This window comes from Phascolarctos cinereus, unplaced genomic scaffold, assembly GCF_003287225.1.
Source record: "Phascolarctos cinereus isolate Bilbo 61053 unplaced genomic scaffold, phaCin_HiC Scaffold_9;HRSCAF=440, whole genome shotgun sequence".
NCBI lineage: Eukaryota > Metazoa > Chordata > Mammalia > Diprotodontia > Phascolarctidae > Phascolarctos > Phascolarctos cinereus.
In genome coordinates this window covers 45,286,780-45,312,581 of record NW_027556402.1, presented here as the reverse complement: position 1 = coordinate 45,312,581, position 25,802 = coordinate 45,286,780, and the positions used below count along the sequence as shown (strand labels likewise).

At 40.3% G+C, this 25,802-nt stretch overlaps 1 protein-coding gene across 1 annotated transcript in view; it reads right to left on the bottom strand.

The window, feature by feature from the left end:
* Window positions 1-25,802, bottom strand: part of ARHGEF38 (Rho guanine nucleotide exchange factor 38) — a 126,176-nt gene that overhangs the window by 18,561 nt on the left and 81,813 nt on the right. The window contains exons 6-10 of the mRNA XM_020974757.2: window positions 18,548-18,747; window positions 16,751-16,884; window positions 11,321-11,425; window positions 9,564-9,686; window positions 3,419-3,730 (exon numbers count right to left, since the gene is read on the bottom strand). Of these exons, the coding sequence (XP_020830416.1) occupies window positions 3,419-3,730; window positions 9,564-9,686; window positions 11,321-11,425; window positions 16,751-16,884; window positions 18,548-18,747 (874 nt within the window). The remainder of the gene's footprint in view (window positions 1-3,418; window positions 3,731-9,563; window positions 9,687-11,320; window positions 11,426-16,750; window positions 16,885-18,547; window positions 18,748-25,802) is intronic.

The window sequence follows — 25,802 nt, the reverse complement described above, 5'->3', positions numbered from 1 at the left end:
ATTTTACTTCCTCTTGTTAATCTGGGCAATTTATATTTTTGTAAATATGTATCCATTTCACTAAGATTGTCAAATTTGTTGGCATATAGTTGGGCAAAATAATTCCTAATTATTGTTTTAATTTCCTCTTCCTTGGTGGTAGCTTCGCCCTTTTCATTCTTGATACTAGTAATTTGGTTTTCTTCTTTCTTTTTTTAATTTAAATTAACCAAAGGCTTATCTATTTTATTGTTTTTTCATAAAACCAGCTCTTAGTTTTATTTATTAGTTCAATAGTTTTCTTAATTTCAATTTTATTAATTTTTCCTTTGGTTTTCAATATTTCTAATTTGGTGTTTAGTTGAGGATTTTTAATTTGTTCTTTTTCTAGTTTTTTTAGTTGTATGCCCAATTCATTAATCTCCTCTTTTTCTATTTTATTTATGTAAGCATTTAGAGATATAAAACTTCCCCTAAGAACTGCTTTCACTGCATCCCATAGGTTTTGGTATGTTGTCTCATTATTGTCATTCTCTTGAATGAAATTATTGATTGTTTCTATGATTTGTTGTTTGACCCAATCATTTTTTAGGATTAGATTATTTAGTTTCCAATTATTTTTTAGTCTATCTTTCCATGGCCCTTTATTACATATAATTTTTATTGCATCATGATCTGAAAAGGATGCGTTTAATATTTCTGCCTTTCTGCATTGGATTGTGAGGTTTTTATGCCCTAGTACATGGTCAATTTTTGTGTATGTGCCATGTACTGCTGAGAAAAAAGTATATTCCTTTCTATCCCCATTCAGTTTTCTCCTATCATACCTAACTTTTCTAATGTTCTATTCACCTCCTTAACTTCTTTCTTGTTTATTTTGTGGTTAGACTTATCTAGTGCCAAGAGGGGGAGGTTCAGGTCCCCCACTAGTATAGTTTTGCTGTCTATTTCTTACTATAACTCCCTGAACTTCTCCTGTAAGAATTTGGATGCTATACCATTTGGTGCATATATGTTTAGTAATGATATTACTTCATTGTCTGTGGTGCCTTTTAGCAGGATGTAGTTTCTTTCCTTATCTCTTTTAATTAGATCTATTTTTGCCTTTGCTTTGTCTGAGATCAGGAATGCTACCCCTGCTTTTTTCACTTCAGCTGACGCATAATATATTCTGCAAAGCAGAAATTCGTAACCTTTTCTGTGTGTCATGGACCCCTCTGAGAGGCTGGTGAAGCCTATAGACCCTGCACCGAATAATGGTTACGTACATCCTAATAGAAGGAAATGCTAGATTTCAGTTAGAAGCCAGTGAAAACAATGATCATCCACCCCCTATCACTGAAATCTCCAAGAAAATGGGTGGTGCATGGATGCCTTCCATTTCTCATCCGAAGGTTTAAGACCCTTGTCATAAAGCATTCAACTCACTCGTTTTGTCAAAACTGTGTCCTTGTTTTCTGTTTGACTTTGAATTGCTCAGCTGTGTAAGTTAGGGTAGGGACAGGATTTTCTGCATTTTCATTGATATAGGGAACTCCCAGAGAAGCAAACTCCCTTTACTAATAAAGTTAGCACCTCCTATACAACTTAGAGAGTTGCTTAGAGGTTAAAGAACTTGCACATTCACCCAGCCAGAATGTATTATAGGTGGGAAAGAATACGAAGTGAATTTTAAATATAAAATAAAGGAGTAGGTGTTAGGGAGATTTTAATCATAGACTGCCATGGTCTCCTGCTTCCTCTGTTTTTGGGGGTCAAGACCTGTGATGTCACTGATATAAGGAAGTGCCAGAAAGGAAACTCTGTGTGCCAATGTAAATTATCCACTATTCTGTAATGTATTGTCTTAGAGAATTGCCTGAGGCAGTGAAAAGTTAAGTGACCTGCACAGCCAGGATGCATGCAAAACAAAACTTGAACTCTCGTCTTCTGGTACATGCTACATCATACTGACTTTACTCCTGCCTTTACTTAACTTTCACTTGGCGTGCTGGGCCTGGAGTCAGGAAGACCTGAGTTCAAGTCCAGTCTTAGAAAATTGCTAGCTGTGTGACCAAGTCACTTAACCTCTGTTTGCCTCGATTTTCTCAACTGTAAAATGGGGATAATAATAGTGCCTATCTCAGAGTGTTATTCTGAGGATGAATTGAGATAACACTTGTAAAGTACTCAGCACAGTGTCAGGCACATGTTAGGTGCTTAATAAATGTCTGTTTCCTTCCTTCTTTCCTTTCTTCCTTCCTTCTTCTCCTCCTTCCTTCATTCTTTCCTTCTTTCCCTCCTTCCTTCTTTCCTTCCTCCCTCCCTCCGTTCCTATACCTGTCCCCTACATAGAAGGCAGCTAGCATACACCGATTCAGTTTTCCTAAAGTCCACAAATGTGATTATCTAAAAAAACAGAGTGAAATTAGTTTTAGGTAGGAAAAATTTCTAAGAAAAGCTCAAGTCAAAATAATGGATGTGAAGCTTTAGCCCCTTTCTGAATATTTTGGGTTCATTTCTAATCTGGGTCTTTTGCTTCCTGGTGGGGGGGGACCAGAAGTACAGCTGAGTGAGAAATGCTTGCCCCCGCCCCTGGAAAACATGGATTGATTTATAACGACCGAGATCATTAAGGAAAAGTGAGGTCTTACTCTCAGTCTTTTGGAAATAGATTCCAAGATCTTGTAATCGTGAAGATCTATCTAATGGACCACAGAGATCCTGTCCTCTTTAAGTTTTGTATCTCTCCCACCGCCCCCCACCAAGAGAGTAGGGCAATTATCCCTGTTTAATAGATAAGGAAATGAAGGCTCAGAGAGTTTGAGTTACTTGCCCCTAGTTACACAGCTAAGTGTCAGAGCCAGGGTTTGAACTCAGATCTCTCTTGACCCCACTCTCATATCTTTCTAATGGGATAAAGAACTGAGAATTAATTCCACCAAAGAGAAAAAAAACCACCCCAATATAGACTGTACCTTACCCCCACTTCCACCCCCCAATTTCAGGCTCTTCTCCTTGGGGGAAGGACAAAAGCCTAACAAAGAGTGGTTGGACATTCATCTGGCCTCTGTTATTGCACTGAGATAGTATTTTTGGATGTATAGCTTAATAGTTATGATTTAACATTTAGGCCTTGCCATGCATGAACAGAATACAAAAGATAAATTGAAAATACTGATCGCGTCAGGCAGTTAGGTAGGGTGTCTTTGTGGCTGGGTTGGGCAATGCCCTTGCTATCTGGAGAAAAGATTTACAAGGGAAATACTAATGGGAGTCACAGCAAATATGAACTAGGAAGCTCTCTTTTAGCTGCCTGTAGGGAAGGGAGATAAGGTTAAAAAAAAAACCCTTAGGCTCTTGGTAGGGGCGGGGATAAGGGAACAAACAGCCGGCTTTATTTCACAGGTGCATGCTTCCTAATCGCTGCTTCCAGCCCAAGCAGAAAGAATGTGCTTACTGGCATGCCTGTGGAATAAGGCTTCAGGCCCATGAGCATCAGATCCCTGAGGAGGGTGATGAAACAGCAGAGACAGTTCAGCAGCACCTGCCGACCAGCTTGGTTGAACACCTGGAGCTCCTCCACGAGCTGGGCGTTAAGAGCTTCGTAGTCCTTCCTGGCCAGGTCTGAGTCGTCACCCGCAGCCCGCTGCAGGTGGCCGTTGTAGTCCAGCAGCTTGTCAAAGCGCTTCTGGATGAGTTTCTGGGGTCCCGGGAATAAGGACTGCAGGGCCGACAGTGGGGTCAGGACCAGCCGGTGTAAGTGAGCCACCTGCCAAAGGGGAAATAGGCCCGTTACAGAGAGAATAAGAACCAGTTACTGTGCCCAGCTACGCTCTCAGTGGATTTGCCTGATCCCTAGAGGCTCCTAGGGAGTCAGCAAACACGAAAAAGGGGTGGGGTGGGACAGGATAGCACTGATAATGAGAAGATTGACAGCCTCTCATGTAGGGCTTGACGTGAGATGAGATGTGAGATAAAGGTAATTGGAACGATGAGTTCCCATACCAATACAAACCATTCCCAATACCCTAAACCCCTAGAAAAGGGGGGAAAGGGGGGAGTTGAAGGAAAAAATAGGAAGAGAGAGAAATGGGAGGAAATGCTACTCCATTGAACCTCACCCCTCTCCCTTCTTTCCTTCACCTCTTCTCAATTTCTTCATGAGCTGTGATTTTGGTCTTTGAAATTCTCTCTTCCCACACTTCCAATCTTCTCCTGCAGAGCTTTTCCTTTTTTCTTCCCCCTCCCCCTCACACAGCTATTTCTGCACCTGCAGCTTAATTTCTGCACCTTCCCAAACTCCTCTTCTCTTCCATACTGTTGCTCAGTCTCCATAAATACCACTTCCCTCTTTTGTCCTCTCAATGCTACTAGCTGAGGAGTAATGAGTGAGTCATAAAGTAAGCCTCTTGCTTCTTTCTCTATACCCTGGTGACACTGGGAAACACTTCAGAGTCATGAAACTGCCCATACATCCTCTCTCCCATAAGACTACAGCATCCCTGGGAAGATCTTGACATAGGTGTTTTCCTTTTTTTTTTTTTGTCATATCTGATAATGTTTGTAATAGAAACTGACCACAAAATAAGTGCCTATTAAGACCCTCCGGCTTTTCCTACTCCTTTTTGGCTCCATAGCAAGATCATGTTAATGTTAAGAGCATTTATCCTGAGGCCATTTTACATCACGTTCCATGATGCACAGTCAAACATTATTGCTGACTTGCTGCTCTAAGATTGGCTATATTCTCCCACCCCCTTTCTTCTACTTGTGTTCTGAAGGGCATCTGGGATTTGGCATGCTGCCTCCCTCACTCTGCTTTTATTCACTTTGGCTCTTTCATGGCAGAGGTTGCCCCCAAGTACATATGTATAAAGAGGCAATGTGATCTGATGGAAAGAAACTGGAGTTAGAGGTTCTCAGGTCAGATCTCACCTTCCTCTTTTACTGTCTGTGACATCTAGGCAAATCATTCAGTTCTCCTTGATCTGGCTGTCCTTATCAGTAAAATGAAAAGGTGAGACTTGATGGTGTCAGAGGTCCCTTCCACCTCTGAACTTTGAACCTAGGTTCATCACCATCTAATCATAACCTGTGACCTGGTATCTCTTTTTAATCCAGAAGACAACCCAGGGAAACAGCAGCTGCCACAGCTGGCCGCATTAATGATCTCTAATGGCTCCTGCTAGCTTTGTCTGATACTCTCAGAAAATCTGTGGGAAAGGGGGAAACCAATCTCTTATTGGCATCAAGCAACATGGGCAAGGTTGATTAAGATTTGATTACTAGCATGAGAAATAATCAATATGTATCTCCATGGAGTGGAATGCGTCCTTTGGCCAAGGGAAAATTTTATGTAATTTGTCTGAGATAAATTACTGTGTTCGTGTATCGTCTGGAGCTTACAGATAATGTAATTATAGTAGCATTTCTTATCTCTTCCAAGTGACCTATAGACATGAACATCTGATACACTAGGAAATAGGGAAATGGCCTACTGTTGGAACTAATTGGGATCAAATCAATGATGGTACCCTAGACACCTCCTTTGCTGCATTATAGTCATCACCTAATAATCACAGAGAGGCACCAGGGACAAAGAAAGAATCCGAAGGCCTTATCTGTAGGAAAGCAGAGTCCATACTATTTACTAGATGCACTTTCATTTCATCCATCTGTTCATCTACACACACATACATCCCTATATATAATATATAAAATTATTATTCTTATACAGTGAGGTAGTTGTATATTATTGGACTTTAGGTTCACTGATGACCATGCAGGGCAGGGAGAAAGCATCTAATCTTGCTGTTGGTAGCATGGATCTTTCCAGTGGACAGGTTTGAAGCCGTGCAGAAGAGAAGTGAAAACGTGAACCTGTGGGCAATTCTGCAGAATGTGATGGTGCCTATTGGCCTATGCATAAAAAGCCTTGTAGAGCTTTTGCTATTGAAGGTGTGACCAAAAATAGTGCCTCAAACATCCTTCAAGGAAGTGGTGTCAAACTCAAGTAAAAATGATCCCCACAGATCACAGGTTGACTTAGAAAACCACAAATTAACATTATCTGTTCTGTATTGTATTGTTACATATTTTGTTAAACATTTCCCAATTCTATTTTAATCTGGTTCAGAGGCCCTTGGGAGCTTTGCTGCTCTTTGCTTCTGCTTCACATTTTTGTTCTAAGATAATAAATTGTGTGCTTGTATATAGAGCATTACAATCCCAAATACTGATTATCTCATTCAATTCTTCCCCTATGTGGTAGGAAATAAAGCAAACATTGCTTTCCTCATTTATAGATGAAGAAATGGAGGTTTACAATTGAGGAAAGAGAAGAAAACTGAACGTCCAAGGTCACACAGCTAGGAAATGGAAGAGCAAACATATGAGCTCATGTTTTCCTGTGCCAAGCCTAGGGTTCTCTTTATTCTACATGGCAGCCTCCTGGCCCATCCTAGAGAATCTGAGCTCGAGAATGACAGTGACCTTTTCTTCCTACCTTCAAGCCCAAGACAGTGTGATCCTCATTTTTCCCCCAGTGGGGAGAATAGAGGATAAAATAATATTACTTTTTTAAAAATTACACACCTCCCACTAATATCTGATTCATAGGATCATAGATCCAAGCTGAAAGACACCTCAGATGCCATCTGGTCCAACCTTATTTTACAACTGAGGAAACTCAGGCAGTTAAAGTGTGATGCCCAAGTAGAGAGCATCAGAAACGGGATTTGAATCTATATCCTGTGACTCTGTAGCCAGTATTTTTTTCATGTTTTATCAAGGTGTATTGGGGACCTTGGGCTCTTGTAAGCTATGCCAGTGACACTATGGTAGGTCTTATCAAGCTGGTCAGGCTTCACATACAGGTTATTAATGAATTGTATGTTTGTCATATAAGGACCAATCTCAGGAGATTCAGAGGGACTCATTGCCAGGAGATTGGGCATAGGCTGATTAAATTTATTTGTGAAATATAAAAGGGGTACGATCTATGACAGAGAAGGAGATGTCCACATACACCAATGCAATTATGCTCTTTTAAAGTAGCAAGGTATATAATCTAAATACGAGACAGGAAGCATGGCAGAATGGATAGAAATCTGGTCTTCAAGTCAGAGCAAACTGCATTACTCAAGTCCTGCCTCTGACCTTGTCCTACCTGTGACCTGGAGAAAGTAACATGGCCTCTCAATTTCTCAAGCAATACTCTAAGGTTATTGGGGCAGCTAGGTAGCACAGTGGATAGAGCACCGGCCCTGGAGTCAGGAGGACCTGAGTTCAAATCTAGCCTCAGATACTTGGCACTTACTAGCTATGTGACCCATTACCTAGCAAAAAACAAAAACAATACTGTAAGGTTATTAACCTTCTTGTATGTTATGGACCCCCTTTGGAAATCTAGTAAAACCTATGGACTTTTTGTAAAAATAATGTCTTTTAAATGCATAAAATAAAATTCATAAAATTATGAAAGGAACCAATTATATTGAACTACAGTTATCAAAATAGTTTATTAAAAAACCAAGCACATAGATTCCCATGTTAAGAACTCCATATTCTTTTTTTTTCTTTTGGTTAGGCAATGGGGTTAAGTGACTTGCCCAGGGTCACACCGCTACTAAGTGTTATGTGTTGGAGGTCGGATTTGAACTCAGGTCCTCCTGAATCCAGGGCTGGTGCTCTATCCACCACACCACCTAACTGCCCCAAGAACTCCCTGTTCTAAGACTGTAAGTTTTAGAATAGTTGACTCTGGGGCAGCTAGGTGGTGCGGTACATAGAGCACTGGCCCTGAAATCAGAAGGACCTGAGTTCAAATGTGGCCTCAGACCAAACATGTGATACTTACTAGTTGTGTGACCCTGGGTAAGTCACTTAACCCCAATTGCCTAAAAATTAAAAAAAAAATTTAAAAAAAGAACAGTTGACTCCATCAAAAAAATAAATCCAACAAACAGTAAACAAAATTACTCACAGAACTACATGAAATTAAATCAAAATTAAATGTAGCTAAAACTTGGATTAAATTAAAATTATTATTTTATCTTAAATTAAAATATATATTCAGCATAAATTTAAAAAGTAAATTAAAATCTAAATTCAGTTCATGACCTAAATATTTTCTCAACTTAGCAAAATTGCTAAGGTATCCAAGGTAACACAGGTTTTTGTGTTGGGAAAGGCATCTGGACTTGAAGTCAGGAGATACTTGGGTTGGAATCACACCTCTGACTCTCACTAAATGTGTGAGCCAGGATAAGTCACTTCAGCTCTTTCAATCTCCACTTCCTCATCTGTAAAATGGGAGTAATTATAGCTCCTCCCTCACAATATTGTTGTGAGAATTGAATGAAATAATGCAAATAAATGTTTTGCAAACGTTAATATAATTTATGAATGTCAACTATTATGTACTGATTTCACCATCACCACCCCCCCACATCCCACTCAAACTAGTCTGTTTTATGTTCGCAATACTCCACATTCCATCTTCAGTTTCTGTTCCTTTGCATAGGTTATTCTCCCCTATTTTATCCCTCCTTACCTCTGTCTCTTGGTACATCCTCTTACAAGTGGCCTTTTCTGATTCCCCCAATTGCTGGGCTCTCATTCCCCCCACACACACACCCTCACCACCATGTTACTCCATTCTTGGTTTTTTAAGTATGTTTTGTCTTTTTTTATCTGTCTGTTATTCCCTCCCACCTCCAGCAGTCTGTATAACCTTCTCAAGGGCAAGGACAGCATTACTTTTCTCTTTGTTTTTATAATACCTGTCACAGAAGGTGCTTAATAATCCTTGAATCTAATTAAATTCATATATACTAATGTAAACAATTACCAACTTCTTTTTTTTAACTGGGTCTCTATTTTGCTCACGTTTGCCCATAGGTCCAATCCCATTGCTGTTAAGCATGGAAGCTCTGACCTGCTCTGTTTCTGACCTTTCTCAGGCAGCATGGTGGTGGTCCCCTGCTCCCAAGGGCTTTCCATATTGTGGTGGACTTAGTATGGACACCTAATCAGTTTCAGACCTACTGTAGCTCACTGGTCTTGAGCTTTAGTATTCTACTGGCCTCAGTGCCCCCCCAACCCCCCAGTAACAGGGATTATAGTCATATGTCACCATGACAGTCCACCATTAACCGCTGTTAAAAGAGTATACCATAAAAGATTATGTGATTTTCTTCTATTTTAATGTAAACTCAATGTGAGTACTATCTATAAACTCTTCTAGAAGAGTCATGGAAATAATAAATCCTTGTAAGGCTGCTTTGAAACAAATCTTTGCAAGATGGAGAAAAAAGCCAAATTTTGACTTAAGTCAGGAGACCTCTGCCAAGAACACAGTCTGGGTTTCTCCTGAATTCACATTACAGTTAAAAAAAAAACCTCACTAATCCACTTCTAAAACTTTGATGATTTAACTGGGTCCTTCAGAAAATCTCCTGATATCTTGACTTCTATATTTTCCCTAACCCACAGTTTTGATGTGAATTACAGTTGAAAGGTTCACGCTTAAGTAATAAAGAAATATACTCTTTTAACCTGACACCATAACTTTCATTTATCCATGGGTTTGAAGAACTTACAAAGTCTTCACAGGGGTTTGGGCCCTTGCTCAGGGTAGCTGAATAGTCACTGCCCTTAGCATCTTTGTCATATGAAATAACATGCAGCTCTGTCACAGTCTGGGCAGCTAAGGGCATGGCATCCTAAAACACAAAGAAGAAAAGCTGACAATGTGTTAAGTCCTCCAGTCATTATCATTCAATGTTTCACAAAGACAGATTTCATTGTAACCCAAGCAAAATGCCTCCATAACTACTGAGAACCAATTCTACCCACACCTATATTCCATATGCCAAATGTCTTATGGCTGTCATTTCTATGTTTTCTTAACTTCCTGTCCCCTCTCACTATCTTTCTTCCATCCAATATTTTCTCATTCATTTTTCCCAATCACAATTTCATATCAGCTTTGTACCAGCTGTCCCCAACACCTGGAATGCATTCCCTCCTCATCTTCACATCTAGGAATCTCTAGTTTCCTTTGACTCATCTCCAGAGGTATATAGAGAGAAACCCCCAGGGTTGTTGTGAGAATCAAATGAGATAATAATTGTAAATAAATTGTAAATTGTACCAGTGCCTGACATATATAAATGTTAAAAATTAACATGTGTGTGTATCATACATATATACACATATATGTTCAAAGCCCGTGGCTTAGTGAGAAAATAAAGGTGTCAGATAAACTTCATGCCAGGATGTCTGCAGTCACTGTTGGCCAGGAGACCCTTAAGGATTCTCAAGCCACACATGAAGCAGATGTGGCTGACTATTTCAGGCTGATGCATCCTTCATGATCTCCAGACAGTGTTAGAGGTGACGTTGAGCCCTTGCCAGTCTCAGCCTCTTCCAACACCGGCAACTAAAATCCCAGCAACCTCTCCTTTGATTTTCAGAGGGTGGCCAAGGTAGAGATGTTTATAGCAATATAGTATACAGTACAATGACCTCACACTGCCATCTGACACAGTGGGTGGTAAGATTCAGGTTAAAAAATGTTTTCATTTTAAGAATTTTATTTGCTATTCAGTATTTATGGTACTGTAGGTGGCCTGTGTTATAAAAGTGAATATTCTCTGAAATCAGTTTTGTTCATTTTTATCGAGATGTTAGCACAAAACAAAATTCTAAGGAATTGCCAGCAAGAAAAAATGTTTTGTATGTTACCAATGTTATTTTGTGTATTGCATTTTATGGGTTATTTCATGGTTACTATATTGGGAAAAGTGCTTATTATCAGAATTAATGCTTTGTTATAAAGAATTGTATGCAGAAAAGTGTATTTTCAGCAATCTGTAGCAAAAGATTGAAATTTTGGTGGTTGTGGTAACCTAACTCCCTATTTCCCATAGATTCAATGTATGAACATTGGTGTTTATGACTTTTGTGCCATTTTCTAGGAACATTGCCCCTGTGAAAGTTAAGGATTGACTCTATGTATGTATGACTATATATAAGGTATTATACAAATTTTTAATCAGCTTTTTACTGATTGATATCACTGAAATTATATGAATTTTCTATGTACATTCCTAATTACTCTCAGTGATATTGTAGATTTTCAGCATCCTTTAGAATGTCCACCATCATAAAAAAGGCATTTTTTTCAGACTGGCAATCCCATAGCTGAAAGTCTTAGATAATTAGTCTGTTCCTCAGATCTCACAGGGTCAATGGCATCACATAGGTGACCATACAGCCAACACTGTCATATGATGCCAACCAAAGGGGAAGGGCACCATCATGGAAACATTGGAAATAACTGTGAAGTACCCACCTGGATGTGTTGAAGGCAGAATGAAATGTTCTTCACACAATTCCTCACAGTCTTTTCTAAATGTCTAAACAGTTTTTCTTCTCTGTTAAAAGTGCTGTCTTTCACCTAAAATATATTTTCATTATTTTGACTTTTTCTGGCATAAAAGAAATCTCCTGGTGATGTTAACCAGTGTGGACAGAGTGATGACTGGGAATGTGGGTCCCCGGGGTAAGTTGAGTTGAACAGGAGCGAGGCAGGGCATAGAGACAGTTCACCCAGGACAGGTGCTATCATGACAAGAAACCCTCAGTATGAGGGTAGGGGTTAAGGGCTGTAGTGGCTGGGTGAGAAAAGGATGCCATGCAACATGGTTTGCGGAAGACTGCTATGTGTGGGATCAGAAGACTGAAAAGGACCACAAAAAGAAGCATATGCCACTCTTGCTAGTGGACTTTCAGATCTGTGGCAAGGTTCAAGGCACTCCACCATAGTCACAGCTCTGAGTGTCTAGAGACACTGCTATCACTGTCACCAAAATATGATTGATGTTCAATTACCATATGTGCAATTGCCCCAGTGGTAAAACATGTGCTGAACTAATCTTTAAATAGGCACATGCTATTCGTCACTTTTCTTATTTTCTGTTAATTTGGTCCAGAGCTGTCTAATAGTTTAGCCTGCCCTGCTCAAAAGTTTGCCAGTGGGCACATTATTGGTTGGGATTTATTGATCTGTCACTCTATTCTAGTAGAGCATGCAAAGGTTTTTTCCAGAACATCCCTGGGTTTGTACTTATAGAGCTAAGTGTTAATTCCTTTAGCAGCTCATTTTGCAGGACTGGTAGATCACCTAAGGAAAGTGAGTTTGGCTGTTGGCTCAACCCTATCATCATAGGCTCAGATATTTTGTTGCCATGTTTTAGATGTGCCTAGGAACAACTGTATTTTTCTTCATTATATATTTGTGATCTACTGATTCCAAATCCAGAATTGTTTCTCACTACACCATAGCTGCCTCTGTGAGGCCAGTAATGAACTATATTGGCCATCTGTCATCCGGGCAGCTGGGTAGAGCACCGGGCCTGGAGTCAGCAAGATAAATATTCAGATCCAGTCTCAGACACTTACTAATACATGACCTTGGGTAAGTCACTTAACCATTGTCTGTCTCAGTTTCCTCATGTGTAAAATGGAGATAATGACAGCATCTACCTTCCAGGGTTATTGTGAGGATAAAGTGAGAAATCTGTAAAGTGCTTTGCAAACTTTAACATATGAGTTTTTATTATTAATATTGTTCCAGAACCAGCCTAGCTAAGTCTGGAGGGGCTTATCTCTGGATTGGCCATAAGGTGATGAGTTTTTTGGCCACAGCAACTCACAAGGACTTTCTAAGTTATAAACAGGTTGTTTCGTGAGTTGACGGGGATAACACACACACTGATGATATCATGGATTCTTGGAGTCTGCAGGAACATAGGTTTAGAACTAGAAGGACTTTAAGAGTTATCTAGTTTAACATAGTAATTTTTAGTACCAATCATTTGTTATTATTATGAATAAAGAGAAGTATTTCTTGGGTACCTACAAAATGCTAAGGGTTTTTTTTGGGAGGGGGGAGGAAGGAGTAAATCAGGAGTTAAATTTGTATTTTCAGTGGTGTAGGGGATCTCCCAGTGTGAAAACTTCCTAAACTAATGTAGAGCAACAATTTGTCTATAACCTACAGTTTTAAGAAGGGTAGCCCGGGATACTAAGAGGCTAAGTAATTTCTTCCTGGTTGCATATCCAGTCTATGTCAGAGGGTAGGCTTTTTAGCTCTGAGGCTAACCCTTCACACAGAGTGGTTGCATAGATAAAGAATCTGCCTAAGAGGCAGGAAGTACTGAGTTCTAATCCCACCACTGTCACATTCTGGCTGGGGCATGGGCAGGTGAAATATAGCCCATGTTCTCACTGTAGGTGATGGCTTCGACTAATAGCCTTTTTGTGAGAGCTGCTGATTGGAGCCTCGTCTCCTTTCCTGATGTCTTGCCCACTTTGTGGGAGCAGCAAAATCTGGCCTCAGATACATACCAGCTGTGTGACCCTGAGCAAGTCACACTGTTTGCCTCAGTTTCCTCATTCATAAAATGAGTTAGAGAAGGAAATGGTAAACCACTCCAGTATCTTTGCCAAGAAAACCCCCAAATGGGGTCATAAAGAGTCGGACACGAAAGGATTGAACACCATACCAATGCTGCAAGGTTGGTGGTTCATACCAAAGAAAAGCAAATGGAATTATGTTATCTCCTTAATCATTGGTTAACTGAATAAACAGGGCTGCTCCCAGGAGAAACCACCCCAAGAGCCTCCCTTTTCTCCCTAAATCTTTTTATACTGATGAAATTGCTCTAAAATTGTGGCTTCACAGACTCAATGTTGGAAGGAACCCAAGAGTCCAGCCTATAACTAACAAGGGACCCCTTTATAACATCCCCAACAAGTAAGTGGTCGTCTAGACTTGGCTTGGAGACCTCTAATGCAGGTGAATCATCTCCTTATCAAGGAAACCCATTCCACCTAGGGGTATCTCTAATGGGAAAATTTTCTTTACCTCCTGTGAGAAACCTCTCCTGATTCCTCTAATGCTAGTGCCTTCCCTCTGAGATTGGCTCCAATTGAGCTAGTACCTATCTTGGATTTAGAAAGGTGTTTGCATGTTGCCTCCTCCCATTAGAACGTGAGCTTTTCCAGAGTAGGGACAATTTTTGCCTTGCTTTTCTTTGTATTTATAGCCAGTGTTGAGCAAAATGCCTGGCACATAGTTGGAGCTTAATAATTACTTGTCTACTTCTTGACTTGATTTGACCTAAATTTTTCACTTGACAGCTTTCAATGTCTTATTTCTTCTACCTTCTTGGCCAAAAACAACAAATGAAAATCTCTCCTGAATGAGACAACCTTTCAGCATAACTGAAGACCACTATCATGATCTGATGCCATCCCTTCTCTTTTGTAGACTAAAAATCTCCAGTTCCTTCAACTGATCTTTGCGGGACATGACCCTGAGGTCTTTCCCTGTCCTGGGCACTTCCTATGCACAATCTCCAGCTTATCAATGTTCCTCTTTAAATATGGCAACTAGAATACAGTGTCTTATTCTAGATCAGGAGTGGAGAACCTGCGGCCTTCTAGGTCTTTGGGTGCAGCCTTTTGACTGAGTCTATGTTTTACAGAGCAAATCCTTTTATTAAGGGGATTTGTTCTATGAGGTTTGGATTCAGTCAAAGGGCTGCACTTGAGGACCTAGAGGGTCACACCTCAAGGCCACAGGTTCCCCACTCCTATTCTAGATGGTCCCTGACCACAGCAGAACGCATGTGGACAATCTATCACCTCCCAAGTCCAGGACACCAAGACACTAGGTTTTTCTTAATGCAACTTAAAACACATTAGCTTTTTTTGTCTCCTACAAGAAAAATAACAGACTGATAGCCCGTGTGCTTTTTTTGCTCAAAGCCAAGAGAGCTAAAAGAAGGCCCTTAGTTCTTTGGGGACCCCATTCAGGATTTGTGGGAGGATGTAGATAAGTATCACACAGGATGGAATATCAAATATAGCTTTGAGCTGGGAAAAGAAGCCCCCACAGGGTAAACACATAGTCTGAGTAAGGAATATGGGAAGGAAAGGAGGATTCACTTTGGCAAAGAACAGATATATGGCAGCCACAAGTTCTATATTTGTTAGGATGGTCCCAGTTTCAAGAAAAACAGGAGAGAAGGGGCAGTATAAAGATTACTGAATTGGTAGCTAGAGGACCTGAATTCATTCAAATCCTCTGTCAGCCTCATATCTTCACTGACTGTGGGAAGGAAACAAGCATATATTAAGCACCTAATCTGTGTTAGGCATTTTACAAATATCTCATTTTATCCTTATAAAAAACCTGTGAAGTAGATGCTATTATTAACCCCATTTTATAGTTGAGAAAATTAAGGCAGACAGACCAAGGTTAAATGACTGGCTCAGGGTCACACAGCTAAGTGTCTGAGTCTGGATATGAACTCAGGTCTTCCTGACCTAACTGTCTGTGGGTTACTGTTTACATCTCTATAAAATGAGAGGATTGGACTAAATGACCCTAAGACTATTTCTAGCTCTAAATCTATGGGGGAATAAAGGAGTATCCTTTGTCAGATCACAAGTCCCAATTTTTTGGTTCAAGGAATGCATTAATGTGGACATCATCAACATGTGTACCTTGGGACATTTTTGCTACCAACTGGTAGAGTTACTGTCTTTTCTAGTTCTCATCCTTCATCCTCACCATTCCTTTATGGACTGAAAGTGGATAATTTTTCATTATTTAGAGCTAGAAGGGAACTTAGAAGTCATTTAGTCTAAACCCTTCATTTTACAGATGAGGAAACTGAGGCTTAGGTGACTCACCTAGTCTGAGACATACAATGCAATACAATAAACATTTATCAACTACTTACTGTATCCAGAGCACTCTGCTAAGTGTTGGGAGAGCTACAAAGTTTACATAAGGCAATTCCTAAAGAAAGTTACTATCTAGTAGAAAGATAAGATACCAATATAGATAGTAATAATCATAACACATATCAAATGAGATAAAATGTATAAAGCACATGGCCAATCTTGGAACACTATATAACTGTTACATTATCATCATCATCATCATCATCATCATTATTAATTTGATAGGCAGCATAACATAGTGGATGGAGAGTGGTCCTTGGAGGCCTTCTTGAAGGAAGACATGGATTTAAGTCCTGTCTCTGACACATACTGGCTATTGGAACCTTGGACAAGTCAATTAACCTCTTGGTCTAGGCTACTTTCTAAGACTCTAAGTTGCTGGGAAAGTGATGACCTACACTGGTACAGAAAGTTTACTCATCATTTAGCTCCCTTTACCAAAGACGTCCAGTCTCTACCCCATGCCTATTATTACTATGAATTATTATCGTATTTCTTTGGACACGCTTTCCTTACAATAATCATGTACATTAAGGCAGCAAGGTCAAATTCAAATACAAATGGGGACCATTAAACCATACATAAAGATCACCAGGGCCACATATTGACTTAGAAAACCATATATTAACATTGTCTATATTTTTTGTATTTTCATTTATTTTGTTAAACATTTTAATCTGCTTCCAGCAGCACTCAGGAGTGTTGGGGGCAGGCTGGGATTGTTGGACACCTCTGCATTAAAGGGTTACCAAATGAAATGCTAAGTGAGGTCTAAAAGGGAAGGTTATTACCAAATGGGGTGTATGTGGGTGTGTGCGTGCAATGCCAGCACTTTAGGGCCTCTGAAAATATGAGGCCGCTTGGGTAACATATCACATTCATTCCCAGTACGGTAGGGACGGATCTGATTAATAAGAACCAACTCAGGAAGGGAAAACTTCTCTAACATAAGAAAAATGACTACCTGAGATTCTCCTCTGGTCAAAATCTTCAGATGATTAGTCACCCTTTTGGATTTCTTGCTAATTGAATGGATATTCAGTTTGGAAAACTTGTCTTTGAGGGATTCGTCTTCATCATTCTTCTTGTATTTCAGAACTGCAAGAGAAGAACCCACTGAGATGTTCAGATGCACATAAGGAATGCGTGTGCCCACTCTCCATTGAGGTTTCAAAAGAGAATTAGGTAAAATAACATGAAAATAAAGGAATCACAGACTCTCTGAATTGAAAGGGACCTCAGAGGCCCTCTAGTTCAGGCTATACACATAGCCATGTGGTTCAAAGAAGGCCCAGACCTCAGCAAGATGGTAAACTGAGCTACTTACTGCTCCCCCATGAGACATTTCACCCCGCTGTCTCCTCTACTCTGCCCCCTCAAAATCCCTAGCTAACTTCAAGACTCAAGTGCCACCACCTCCAAGAGGCCTTTCCTGATTTCCCCAAGTTGTTAGCACTCTTGTGTCCCAACTGAAACCACTTTACATTTCCTTTGTGTGTATTCCTCATTTACTTGTCATGTACATGTTGTTTTCCCTAATGAAATATAAGCTTCTTGAGAGGAGGGACTATTTTGTTCTGCTCTGTATTCTGTATCATCTAGCCCAGTGCCTGGCAACATGAACGCTTGTTGAATCAATGCATGAGTGGTAACATGGGAAACCTTTCTCTTTTGAGTCTCTTCTCTTCCCAACTTTGTTCCTTGGAACCCATCCTAGTTCCTCACCCACCCATCCTTCCATGTGCCTCCATACTGGCCCCACCCAACCCAGGACTTTCCATCCTCTTGTGCCTTTCCTTTAAATTTCAAAACGCACTTCTTCAGTGCTGAAGATCAACTAGCAATTCTGGTCAACTAATTGATGTCAATGTTGAAAGGCCAAATAGAACTTTTGGCACCCCTCAAATCATACCAGGGAGGTGGTTACATATTGTGCCTATGCTTAAGGTTAGATATGATTCTTAGATGCTGTGATCTATGGAACTCATATAGAACTCTATGATTATTTCTCTTACTTTGTAGCCTGCACTATTATAGTTGATCCCTTCAATGTAATATTTCTTGTTTAAAAAAATTCAATCAGCTGTACTTGAGGGAGTCTCCCTTCCCCCATGATCCAGCTTCCTTTATTCTCCTGACTGTCCTGGGCTCCCACTGCTGCAAATGATCTGGCCATAACCATTCGTTTCTTTCACTTCCTCCCATTTCTCTACCCTCTATGCTTCTTTCATCCTTCTTCTTCCCCTCTCTTCCCCCTTCCCCCTTTTCCTTACTCTTTTTTCCCATATTTCCTCTTTCTCTCTTTTTGTTTCTCTGTTTCTGACTCTCTGTGTCTGTCTCTATCTCTCTGTTTTTCTCTGACTCTGTGTCTGTGTCTGTGTCTGTCTGTGTCTGTCTGTCTGTCTGTCTGTCTCTCTCTCTCTCTCTCTCACACACACACACACACACACACACACACACCCTCTACAAGTTTTTAGTGACATGGTCACCATGAGTTAATAGGCTTCATGATATCAAGGGAAAATTGTTTCATAGTGTGGCAGCACAGCCCAGGAAGAGGCCCTCACGGTGTCACTCACCTGGGTACCCCCTGCCCTTGCTGTCCATTGGTGAGCATGACAAAAACCATCCCTTCTCTCCGGTCCCACGACTTTACACTGGCTTCCAACAATGGTGCCCATAGGATTTGAGCCACAGAGCATGGTAGCCTAAGATAATAGCGACTGTGCTACAATCAAGAGAAAATAACTCTCTTTCCTACCCAAATCTTTCCTCCTCTTAAGTTCGTTGATGTTCACATTAATGTCTTTCACGGCAGCTAAGGCATCCTCTAGTTCTCTGTAATCTGGGTGTGAAGGAGGAGTGGCGTTCCGCAGTTCACAGAGCAGTAAAGGATACTTCATCACCCGCTGAACAGGCTTGATGAGCAGGGATCCCATATCCAGCAGATTGGGTTTGCCTCTGAAATAGAAACAGCTACCATAAGACAGCAGCCTCAAGAAGGGGTGATTTTACTTACTCATCCTGCCTTTCTTATTCCTGGCTGCAGAAAAATTAAAACCAGAATATGAGCAAAGAGAAGTAAAGAGATCAAGAGGAAATTGTTTCTGTTAAGTCACACCTTACTGATGGCAAAATTGAATAGTAACTTCCAACTCCACTTTACCATCTGTTCTTCACAACCCTGGTGTTATTCCTGTTAGGAAACGAAGGTCTAGAGGTATAAAGAGCCTTGCCCAAGGTCATAGGGTAGGAAAGAAGCATTTAGTAAGCACCTACTATGTGCCAGGTCCTTTACAAATAAATATTTACCACCTAGCTGCCCCCTGATTCAGTCACTCTTAGGACTAAGTTGGAAAAAAAAAAGGAAAAAAGAAAATAGGGGCAGCTACATGGTACAGTAGATAGAGCATTGGCCCTGGAGTCAGGAGGACCTGAGTTCAAATCCAGCCTCAGACACACGATACTCACTAGCTGTGTGACCCTGGGCAAGTCACTTAACCCTGATTGCCTCACACCCACACACAAAAAATGACTAAATTGAAAAAAAGGTGCTGAACCGTACTAGTAAAGGGAGGTGATTTACCAGAGGTCAAACAGGTATTAAGTAATAGAGTCAGTATTTAACTCAGATCCTTTAACTCCAAAGCTTTCCACTACACCACTTGGAAGAGCGAGGCTCTCGTCCAGCTTCGTGATCTTGGCCAAGTCAACCACTCCAAGTCTCTTTCCTAATTATAAAGTGAGGATAATAATATTCACACTATTTATCCAACATGGTTGCTATGAGAAAAACATTTTGCTAACCTTTAATTAACATATAAATGCTTGTTATTTAGTCTCTCCAACTTTGTTATAGATGGCAAAAGTTTCAAAATCTTCAGTCCAAATTAGGTTCATTGGTTAACTGTGGCTCTAAAACTAATAGCTTTTGCAACAGCCATTTCACAAAGTAATTTTCCTTAATAACTAAGGAAAAAAATCACATTTCACAAAAGTGCTTTTTGTGATTAGGCAAATTGGCATCACTTCTGAGAGAGAGAACAGGTGGTTTGTAAGGGTCAGTGAAAAATATGGTCACAGAAAAAAAGTCAAAGCAGGGGACATAATGTTTTAGAGGTTTAACTAGAGGCACCATGGGGCTTTACAATGAAAGTAACTCAATTCTTGAGTTAATATTATTATTATCACCACTATCACTGATCTTTGCCATTCTGACAGTGATTCAATGCCTTCCTGTCTCAGAGGGTGGCCTTCATCCAGCTCTCAGTTGACAGGCCTCCACATGGCTACAAAATAAAGCAAAGATTTCTTGAAGCAGACATTAATTCCAGACTCTTCCATCAAAAGCCCCTGCGAAGAGGCTGCAGTCCACACATGGTCTTCTTCCAAATGGAAGTCCAAGCAAATCAGGAGTGAAGGAAATTGACCATAGAACCTCACACCTGTGCAGTCCAAAAGGTTGTTGTTGTTTGTCCTTCGTTCTCAAAGAGGCCCATGACGTCAGGGAGGTGATGCCATGATGTGCAAACGAGTTGGATTTAAGTGAGGGAGGGCTGGGCAAAGTCACCAGCCTTACTTTCTCCAGAGTATCACAATACAGTCTCTACAGGAAGGCTAGCTCTGATATTATTTGTGTGGCCTAATCATCCTGGACTTAAAGGCCCTGATCCATAAAATAAGAAAAAATATCATTTTCAGGGCCCCTACCAACTCTGTATTGCCTTCTTCCTCCTTAAATATTCCCGGAACCCTTTGACTGATCTTTCCATCATCCCCATTCACTGCCCACCTTGCATTATACTTATTTGGGAACCCGCTGATCTCCCTAGGCCTCCGATTGGAATGCAATGTTTTTGAGGGTAGGTCTTTTGAAAAAAAAATTGTCTTTGTATCCCAAGCATCTCATACAGTGCCTGAAACAGAGTAAGCATTTTTAAATTGTTGAATTGAATTGGAATTGAGTTGACTAGGTAACCTCTAAGGTCCTTACAAGCTATAAAATTCTAAAAAGCAAGCAGGTGGGATTGGGACTCCAAATTGCTAAGAAAATTATCTTCATATATCAGAGAGCTCATATAAGAGAACAGTCAGATTTAAATTGTAGGCTGAGATCAGTTTATGAGAAGTCTTAAGCCAAGTTAAGGCTACTGGAATGAGGTATAATTTGGAACAAGACAAGCAATTGCTAACTAGGACTTCCCAGGCTGCCTCTTGGTAGCTTTAGAATCCAGAAATTCTAAAAGAAGAAGAAATATCCTGAAACTACACCTGAGTTCAGCACTTATCATAGTACCTAGAACTTAATAAGTACTTCTGGAATTGAGGAGTGAGCATAGTGATATAATGAGTAGAGGAATCACTGTATATGAATGACCACAATACAACTAAATTCATTGTTTCAGAAAGTGAGATTCAAACCAAAAGAAACACCACTAATTCATTCCTTCATTCAACAACTGCTTATTAGTCACCTACAATGTCTGAAGTTGTCATTGAAGCACTGGGAAAGAGAGATAATTGAGAGTTCCTGCTCTTTTGGCATATATAATCTTACAGAAATGATGTGATATACACAAATATGTAATATTTCATAATATGCAATAGAATGTAAGCTTCTTGAAGGCAAGAAGGGTTTCTTTCTTGTGTTTGCTTATTTGCAATTAACAGAGGACCAGAATACGGCTCAGAATAAGCTACAGTAACAGAGGTACAGATTGCTATGGGAAATCAGAGGGCCGTCAATTTAGAGGTACCTATTCCAACTCTCTATTTTTAAAAGTGAGGAAACAGAAGTCCAGAGAGCTTTGGTGACTTGAAGGTGACACAGGTAATTAGTGGCAGAGCTGGAATTGGAACCCTGATACTCTGACTCTACATTTAGCACAACCTGCCACTATGCCAGACCATCATGACAATTCAGAGGGAGGATGGATCATCATGGAGTTCCTTGATTTAAAAAAAAAAAAACCATAAGAAATGGAGGCATTAAAAAAGAGAGTGGTAAGGGGCAGCTAGGTGGTACAGTGGATAGAGCACTGGCCCTGGAACCAAGGGGACCTGGGTTCAAATCCGGCCTCAGACACTTGACATTTATTAGCTGTGTGACCCTGGGCAAGTCACTTAACCTCATTGCCTAGCCAAAAACAAAAAAGAGAGAGACCCTAAGGAAACTTGAAGATTGTTTTCAAACCACTTCTTGGAAGGCCAAGAAAAATGCAGACCACAGATTCAAAACCAAAACAAATACTTGAGAAGCGTATGTGTATATGAGGGAAGGGAAATCATCAAAATCCTTTCTAAGAAATTTATAGACTCGTAATATTGTGTTTAGATTTTTTTGTATTTAATATATTCTGATTTCTATTATTATTATTAATACCAGTGCTATCAATAATAATAACAGTAGCTAGCACTTATATAATGTTTTAAGGTTTGCAAAGTACTTTACAAACATTATTTCACTTGATTCTCACATCCTTGAGAGGTAGGTGCTATTATTATCCCCATTGTATAGATGAGGAAACTGAAGCAGACAGAGGCTGTGACTTGCCCTAAGTCTACAGCTATTAAGTATCAGAGGCAGGATTTGAACTCAGGTCTTCCTGACTACAGATCCAACCTTTACAGTTATTTGCATAGTTATACATGTGCATATATATGTGTACATACATTTGTATGTATCTCATACTAGACTGAGTTCCTTGAGATCAGGGATCGTTTCATTTTATTCTTGTACTCCTAACACCTAGTGTTGTACCGAGAAATCAGCGAGTGAAACCCAGACATAATTTAAGATGTGGATTTATTAGTGCTCGGCTGCCAGGGGTATGCACATCCAAATCAAGCAGCCCTGATCAGAGGTCGAGCTAGGGTTTATATGGAAAAGAACATGGGAAAGAGATGCCAGGAACACTGATGGTGCAGGTGTCTTTGGGGGCTATGGATGGGAAAGTACAGGGAGTATACCGGACAGGGAGGGGGATGGATCTTTGGAGTCTGGTAGGAGGAAGAGTCCTTGGGCTGGCCAAGGACACCCCTCTCCCTCTGTCTTGATGAAAGAATGCTCTGCAACAAGGGAAAGCTTTCTCACAACACAGGAACTTACTGAGGAATTGGGAGGCTTCCAGAGACATGATCTGAGGGCTGGGGCCTGAGCAGCCCAGCTCTGTGTAGCTGTACCAGGGAGAGAGATAAGAGTCATGCTGAGGCCCATGCATGAATAACTGCTAGGCACAGTGTCCTTGGGCTGGGGAGTGGTTGTTAGAGACAGTGTTTCTGAGACTAGGGAGAAATTGGGGCACAAGTACAAGTACAAGCACCCAAGCACCCCATTATTACGGGTCAGAGATCACACAAAGCAGACCAGGTGTCCTGGTCTCTGGTATAAACATAATTATCTAACGCAATTACATTGCAAGCTTTATTATCCATATGTGTTGGAGGTACAGGCTGTGCTGAGCTATGCAAGAGTACGTTTCACTATTGTTTAGATTTAGGAGGAAAGAGGTCTGGGGCAAGATGAAGCACCAACTTTTGCTTTCCATGGCTTAAAGGGCCCTACTACCTAAATGGCAAAATAATGTTCTGCATTACACTAGGACAGTTCCATGTAAGTTTGTTGACTAAATAAATTAGTAAACAATTAATAAATGTTTTTTAACAGCTCTTAAAAATTAAAAAATTGCCAAACCAAAGAGAATTAGGAAGTTTCCAAAATGTGGCAGGTGAGGCAAAAGCTAGAACTTCTGCTAAAAATTAATTTGTATAAGTCATCATATAAAACATCAAAACTGAATTTTGTATGTAAACTAAATGAGCAGATGCTTTAAGTGTCCAGATGATTTGGATCACTTCCAGTAAGTGTGGAATGACTGACGGTATATAGGTGGAAGACGCCATGCTAAAGAGAAAAGGATAAATTGTCTCTGATCTTACAGTGGGCATGCAAATGCACCCAAATAAGTACACATATGTAATTTAAGGAGGCAGAAAGCATTGAGGGTTCTCTGGGAATGACCAGAAGAGAGATGAAAAAAGGATTCCTGGAAAGTGTCATAGGAGAGGAGCCTTGAAGGCTGTGTAAGGAAATACATACATTAGAGTCGTTTGGAGTCCAGAAGGTGGAGTCAGATGACCTGGGTTTGAATAATGAAGTAAGAGGAGCTGATTTCAAATTCTGCCTCTGACACTACCTTTATGATCTTGGGTAAGTCACTTAACTTCTTTGGGCCTTTGTTTCCTCATCCATCAAATGAAGCACTTTGAGTAGATGGCTTTTGAGGTTCCTGCCAGCCCTCAATCTATGAGCCTGCTGTCCTATGCCTACTAGCGGTGGTACCTTAAAACAAGTGATTTAACCTCTTACAGCATTGGCTTCCTCATATTTAAAAAATGAAGTAGCTTGGAATAGATGACCCACCAAGGCTCCTTCCGGATCTAAATCTATGATCCTGAAAACCCTACAGTGGAGGGAACAGTGAGTGGGCCGGTTTCACTTTTATATCAGGAAAGGTTCCTTTAATAGGAGACAGATCAAGTACATGCTAGTCATTGACTTGAATCGGGAAAATCTGATTAGCGGAATGAGCGTGATTAGAATTTGAGTTCCTTCTTAACTCTGCTTTAACCACCGCGGAATGCTGGTTTATTTAGCCTTGGAGAATGTCCCTGAAAATACAACCGAGGAAAATAGTTCTGTTTCCATCCTGTTATATACAAGATTAGTATTCTCTACATGCACAAAACAAACAAAAACAGGTATGTGGAAGAATTCCTTTGCATCTTCTTTGAGGTCAACATCCCAAAGTCCTCTCTGTCAAGACTGACAATAAACTTATAATCTCTCAGTAGTTGCAGACCTTAATATTACTTCTTCTTCTCACCCCTTCTCTGCATCAAAGACATATTTTCTCTTTTTTCCGGTTCTCAAAGTAGAAAGGACAATTCTAAATTGTTATTGTTTCCCTTAAAAGCTTCACAAATGCAAATCTGTTCAAAAGCTCTCTCCTCCACAGAAAATCGCCTGAGTGACTTTTCTCCCTTGATTTGCACTTTGGCCAGCTGTGAAAGTGATAAGCAGCCCCTCTCTCCTAATATCTGCCTGACGCAGTATTGCAATCTGTCTAGAAAGATAGAGGATTTGTTATAAGATAATGACGCCCTAGGGCACTCTATGCCACAAAGTTCAACTCATCTAATTCCACTCCCTAAGATTAACTCCTGATAACCATGCCTCCCATATTAGTCCTGTTTCTCAGATGTCCCTGTCCCTCTTCAGAGGGAGCTGATGGACAATTGACAAATGTCTGGACCGTATAACACAAAAGGATGGGGAACAGTCCCCATCCCTGGCCAAGGCTGGGCTGCACATTGAGGTTGGTAATTAATATATCATTCTCTTCCCCTTTATCCACATCTTCCTGAGAATTTAGCAGGCATTTCATGGCCCCAAGTAGCTACAATAATCTTGTTACAAATCATTATTGACACTGCCAAGTCAAGTAAACACAGCTGGCTCCATTTTAGCACTATCCCCACCCCCACCCCCAGCTTACTGGAAAAGTGCTTCACACCAAATACAATGAAATAAATACACTCGCTGAAAAATAATAGCGTTTAAACAATGTGAAAATTAGGGTAGAAAGCATAGGGGGAGGAGAGGGAGGGAAAAAGAAAGAGGAGGAAAGGAGGGAGAGGAGAGAAGAAGTGTGAAAGAAAGGAAGAAGATGAAGAAGAAAAAGGAGGAAGAGGAGGAGGAGGAGGGGGAAGGAATTTGCTGCTTTTTTCTTTTTCTTTTCTTTTCTTTTTTTTTTTTTTGGTACTGCATAACTCCAGGAGAAAAAGAAACAAAGAAAACCTAGTGAGTCTGGATTATGTTAACTGATTTTCCTGGACTTTATTCTGACATGTGTCATAATTTTAATGTCACTGAAATCTTTTTTTTTTTTTAATGTGAGACATCTTTTCTAAGAGATATTTGAGGTGAAGGAACTGTACAATGTCAAGGAATGAGC